We start from the raw sequence: 6,529 nt of genomic DNA, 5'->3' as shown, positions 1-6,529 counted from the left end.
GTGACACCCCTGCTAAAAAGCAGCAGTCCACTTTGGTCTTGATTCCTCTCAAAATTCTTTATCCAAATAAAAGTTGTTCTAGGAGCTAACTTCAACAGGTAAAATATTATTTGTCCATAACTTTTTCACAAAAAATCCCACTTCAAAATATCTGCACTAATGCTTTAAAATGTTTTTTTGTTGCAGAATATTTTTTTTCAACATCAACTCATTGGACATTGCACATTATAAGGTCATATTATACTCTTTTAAGTGCACGACCCCCTGATCTGGAGGAAAACTAGACAATACTGAAAAGTTTCTACTAAGGCAGCACAGTTACAAACACACTAAGGTACACATTGGCACATACCGTCAAGTATCACTTGTGCACAAAAAACACAGAGCTTCAGAGTCAAAAATGGCTTTGCATAATAATTTAAAATCCAAACAACTGGAGCCTCACGTCTCTGACTGAGACTCGTCAGTAATTCAAGGTGACATCGGTCTGATCCTTTTTAAAGCCAGTCCCTGACACAAGTTTTCTTTGAGATAGCTAGAAGAGTCACAAAGTATCAGACATACATACATACGTACGTACATACATACATACAAACACACAGGAAAGTAAAAAGCCTCTCAGGCTAACAAGATGAAAATACAGGGCATCTATATCAGAGATAGAGAAAATATGAACAACTTTACCTCACAAATAGTCTCTGATTATATGTCATATATACATATATGTATAGACAAAGATATGTACTTTGGACATCTGGAATTAGTATTTACAATTTATGATCTAAAGTGATTGTACGCTGACCAACCATGTTGAGCGAATTGTGCTTTTCTACCATACTCTAATGAAAATGCTACAGAACTTCTGCTTTTTTATTCAGAGTTCACATTCCAACAATTAACCCTGCTTACGATCAGGATGAATTAGTGTTTTTTTTTTTTTTAGTTTTGCAGACTAATATGTGCTTCATCTTGATTATTTTGTAAAATTGATATTGTTTCTTTTTGCAGTTTTGCAGGATATGTAGATTGGACCCTTTCTTAAAATATTGCTTGTGAATGACTTCAGTAGGAACCTTGGCTGCAAAGCTCCATGAGTTGCATTCTCCTCCTCACCTAGTGCAAGTGATGTCTGGTTTACAGCAGATCTACTAAGATTGAAAGAAAAAATAGAATTAATGTCCCACCAACAATTTCTTATATAATGTTTTTAATTGGTGCTCAAAATAAAGCTTGAAAAGTTATCTGAAAATTGTATTCCTGCAGACTTCTGAAAAGCCTGATTTGGCCTTGTGTGTTATATCTGGAGGTAAAAGATGATGAGAATAAACAAGCGTTGCTGGAAATATGGTGGCCACAGGTAACATGTGATGTTGGGCCCTCTGCCCAGAAAACATCCCAACAATAGATTAAGTGATTTAGTTTCCAATCTGCTGCTTTTAGGCACATTTCTTTTTTAGTGTGCAACTAAACAGCTGATCAGTTCAAACATAAATAATGTTTCCAGATTATACAACTGTTTTAACATTCAGGAAAAGCTCTACTGCTCTGGTAATTGCAATTAGGGGCAGGTTTAATAAAAAAATATCAAGAAGTAAATAAATCACAAGATTTATATATATTAGGATTATATTTCATTTCTTATGCATTCTGTCACCAGCATAAAGAGCAGAATAAATCATTTATTTTAATGACCCAATAGGTTATAATCAAATTCAATTTTTATGATTTTCTGAAAATTGTAAAATTTATCATAAACTGGAACTGAAGGACTTTTGTACAGAATCCCACCCTAAGCACATCAGATTGTGTCTCATACAAAATCTGGAGAGCAGGTATAATTATTTGGCAGTTAATTAACTGAAACATTTGAACATTACCAGGGTCACCCAATATAAGAAATACTGGCCAATTTGATGTAATACAATATCAGGTGTGACAAACTCACATTTTATTCATTTCTTTGTCATCACTCTATTCACAATGCACCTTGGCATCTTGGTCTTTTAAACCTGGTGTGAGTGTCTGTCTTACGGGTCAAATGTGTAAAAGCATGGCACTCAGAAAATAATTTATAGCAGTACTTTGTAAAACTAATACTGGGAACAAGGATACTCCAATATTAATATTTATATATTTTGTGCAGGCCTACACATCATCTTTCACMACCCAACTATAATCAGTGGACGACTATCGGTTTGCAGCGTTCACTTACGTAAATGTTTTCCAAAATTTAGTCATTAAAAGGGAGGATAAAAACATCCTTTAGAAATTATTTAAATGGACAAATGCTTAACTGTTTTTATTTACTGCTCTTTTAAGTAAAAATATTTATTTAGGACGTAAATGTTGCCAAACTGGGATGGCGATGAGTGGCGGACACTTCATGCTCTGCAATGCATTTCAAGGAACATTTGTCCCTTCTTGGATCATTGGTTGAAGTAACACAGTTATTTAGAAAATGCCACTGATGACCTACACTTATAGTCCACAGGAAGCAGCCAGTTCAAGATGCTGGTTGGTTAAAAAAAGCCATTTTGATAAAATGACTGTGAGTGGGACGTATAATTTCCTTGCTGACTAAGCAAATCCCAAGAATAATCCTAACCCAAGGCAAGGTCTAGTTGGTAGTTGTACTGTGCTGGAATACATTGCAGTACTTCCTTCACAGGTAATAAAAAATAAATGCAACCATTGGTCTCAAAGTTGCTTCTATGAATTATTTTTGGAAATATTTGTGGCAGCGAAAAGATTTTACATCTTTGAAATGTACCTAAAAATCAGGAATCCTAACAAAGACCCTTGGTGTAAACACCCTCTGAATGATGTTGGCCAGAACCAGTTCCAAAAGATTGTGACAGATGTTATCAAGATGTCTCAATGCGCAAAGGGCAAGTGTTGACCAATGAGGGCAGCAGACATGTCAAGTTGCACCTTTGAAAGAATTGCAACAATAGGTTTTGTTTAAAGTTGGAACACAATGTCAGGCATTAGGCAACTCTATAAAGAACAATCAGCAGAGCTGCCATACAAAGCAGYAACAACAGAGTACTAATACTTTGAATGACTTCTGTGGAAACATGGCAGTTCAGCTTAGTTAAGACTAAGGATTATAGATAAACCTTTATGCTATACATAGAACATTCTGATCAGCTAAATATACAGCTAAGAATCTGGTATGGGCGATAGTCATTTGTACAATTTTAAACACTTATGAACAAGAGTCAAGAGTGAAAAGTATCTGACATATTAAATATTGTAAATTCACTTTTTGTACTTTGCTGTCATTTTATTTTAAAGGAAATACTCTCCTCATCTTCCTTACATATATATTTATTTTCTAAGTATTTAATCCTATTTTTGTGTCTGATAAATATCTTAAACATGTGCTGGTACTGCTTTACAACACTAAATAAGATAAGTTTAGTCCAAAATCACTACTTAAAGTACTATCTCCATGTGTACAGGCAGTTGATTAAGCTGAGGTAAAGGTTAAGTGCTAGTTTTGTTTTAAATTGGAAGTTTCAAATGTTAAATTTACAATAGAACACAACAACAGTTGGCACTTAACAGCATACTCAGCAAATGAATAATCCAAAAATAAAAAGCCTTCCTCATCGACTTATTGCACAAGCATTTCATATCACAAAAAGTACATATAAAGGTACACCAAATACACTAATCTTGCAGCTACTACATGATAAGAAAGGCAGACAGAAGCGCTTTTACAGAGCTTTGAACCTAGTCAGTCCACAAAAAAAGCTGCAGTACATAATATAGGGGTATATCTGTATCTTTTTCTCAGACGAACTCTTAAATGTGAGACTACGAGAAAAGAAGCGAGAAAAGAAAATAGTTACCGGTACATTCATGACAAACATTTCATCCACCAAAGGGGAGAACGTCGGACGAGGATTTGGTGAGAGGTGTCTTATAGATCATGGCCGAGTCGCTCGATTTCCTCGATAAGGAAGTCAATGTCCTCGAAGGTAGCAGCTGGATTGGAGATTACCATGCGAAAGAAGTTGACCTTGTCCCCCTGTGGCTGGTAGCTGACCATGGTTGTGCCGTACTCCATCATCCTGGCTTTTATCACTGGAGCCACCTGACAACATGCAGAACATAGCTGGATTAGAGTCCCAGGAGGAAATCTGAGCAGGTCAATTAGACATCAGGGCAAACTAATAACCAAGGTTTAAAGAAATTTATAGACACGAACCCAAGTGAGTAATCTAAACATAATGTGTGTGTGTTTGTTGTTGGCATGGTTCATATCCTGACATTACAGATACATGAGTAGCAAAAATCAATAAGGAACCAAACAATTCAGCTCTTCTTATATGATGCAGTTCTGCAACATTTTCAACATGCAACATAAAAATATTTATTACAACACAWCACAACACAACAAAGCTAAAGAATGATCCTTTTAAGAAGAATACTTTCTAAAAACTGGCCTCTCAAAAACAGTTTTGTGAGTGKAACACATTGCAGTGTCTGTTAGTATGTGAGTATTTTTTTTCTTTAAAGGGGGACATCCTTTTAAATCCTTTTCACATTTAAATCATTCAGTTGAAGTGATGTTTCTTTAGATTATGTTAACTACTAGAGTAAGAGTCAAAGTTCAAAAAATATTGTTTTATTAAACAAAAACCAGAGTTTTATTTCTTGAAGATCTCCCCGTTGATGTCACTTTCTGTTTCACTTTGTCAGAGCAAAGTTCAAAAGAAAATATGCCAGTTATGGGACAAAATGGGTAAAATCATGTGTATTATACCAAGTTTCTTAAATATAAAGACGTTTTCTTTGACTTTTTTGTATTTTATGTATATGCATGTCACAGGCACTTAAAGGAGACAGCACCAAAACGGGTCTCACTCCCAATGATTATTGTGCACTCCACCCAGTTTGGCCAATTTTGTAGTTTGAAAGCAGCAATACGGTACTTATACTTTTTTTTTTACAAACTGATTTAAAAAATGTCAAAAATGGAAAACTTATCCATCCACCCTTCCATGTTGGAGCCAGAGTCTGACCCATAGTAAAAGGACAATAAAGACGACGGACCTGCAGAACTGCAAAACTGAATGGACTAAAAAAATACAACTCAAACAAAATATAAAGATATTTACACAGCACCAGGAGAGGCTGCGTTCAACTTTTCTGCACTCCTAGAAACTCCAAGTACACCACAAAATGTATTTAAGGGCTAAAAAAGTGGATTTATCATGACATGACTGCTTAAAAATATTTATGATAGACCATATGAACCAAMTGAATGGATTCACTGGATCACCAGATTACRGACTGGAGTGTTTAACAACTCATATAATCTCAATCTATGACATAATACTCCAAGAATTAAAACAAATCTTAATAAAAATATAAAGAACTTTTAAAGCTAAAACCCAGAACCAAAGTTACATCTGTTACAGTCATCATAATCACGCACATAATTTCTTCTAAACCTTTAGCAGGTGTTCCATCACAGCTGGGAAAGCCAAACATTAAATCAGCTTGATTTCCTTCAAATCAGGCTCTTGTCAGACTTCCAGTACTTTTCATCAGAAGACGTCATTAAGGCAAGTGGAAACTCAGAAAAGCTCCACCAGTCATTTGGCTTTACATCATCTTTCATTTCCAAAGCCTGAGGAAAAGCTGGCAGAACAGTCAGTCCAGTCGGTGATGAGCGTTTCGGGCTCAGTTTCAACTTTGAAAACTACAAAAAGAACATCTGCATCTGCAGAATTACAACAAAAAGGACAACGATTTATGACTGGACGCATTAGAAGTGAGGRAAGAGCAGATTGATCTTTATATGGGAGACAAATACACCATCTGTTTGTCTTATCTGTCAATTAGCCATCCCCCACTGCCACTGAATCCTTCCACTGACCCCCATATTAGAAAGAAAAAAAAAACACAGACTGCCATTTAACTATCCCTCTGTAACTCTGTCCCATTTTTTAAAATCACCAGTTTACTGCATCAAGTGCACCACAATTATTTAATCTTGACTCTACACTGTCCTCATTCAGCAGGATATGTGACGGCTGCCTCAGATGTAAGTGGCAGGCTTGTTTGGTGYGCGAAGGGTTTGTTGGGCACATGCTGCAGTCCGGCCTCTTATCTCAGCTCACCCACCTTGTGCAAGCGCTTCTTTTTCTCCTCTTTGTCCTCCATGTAGCGAATCCCTGGGGGGAGGTACCAGAAGCAGACGTTGGTGTGCTGAGGCTGAGGGAACACACAGGACAGAAGAGACACGAGGCATGAAAAGACATGACACAACGAAGAGACAGAAAGAGAGAAACATCTCCACAGATCGTACCGGTTACATGCAGATGCAAATGCAGGATTTCAGTGGAGATATTCCAACAGCGTCATGATAATGTTTAAATCTTCCTGCATCAAACTTGTTTTTCTCATTCAGGATCATCCCTGTGATTGTCGAATAGCTTTGGTTTATCACAAAACCTAATAGTTTCCAAGTCAAAGGAAAAAAAAAAAATAAACCTATATGTATATACAGTAT

General features: G+C 36.2%; 1 protein-coding gene across 1 annotated transcript in view; it reads right to left on the bottom strand.

Annotated features, from left to right (window-relative positions):
* Positions 1 to 1,000: 1,000 nt before the first annotated feature.
* Positions 1,001 to 6,529, bottom strand: part of gad2 (glutamate decarboxylase 2) — a gene marked incomplete at its 5' end in the record, with an annotated part of 16,280 nt that continues 10,751 nt past the window's right edge. The window contains 2 exon segments of the mRNA XM_014005400.1: positions 1,001 to 4,102; positions 6,142 to 6,231. Of these exon segments, the coding sequence (XP_013860854.1) occupies positions 3,929 to 4,102; positions 6,142 to 6,231 (264 nt within the window).

This window comes from Austrofundulus limnaeus, unplaced genomic scaffold, assembly GCF_001266775.1.
Source record: "Austrofundulus limnaeus strain Quisiro unplaced genomic scaffold, Austrofundulus_limnaeus-1.0 Scaffold30, whole genome shotgun sequence".
Lineage (NCBI taxonomy): Eukaryota > Metazoa > Chordata > Actinopteri > Cyprinodontiformes > Rivulidae > Austrofundulus > Austrofundulus limnaeus.
The sequence above is the reverse complement of the archived record's forward strand: the minus strand, read 5'-3'. Positions and strand labels throughout refer to the sequence as shown.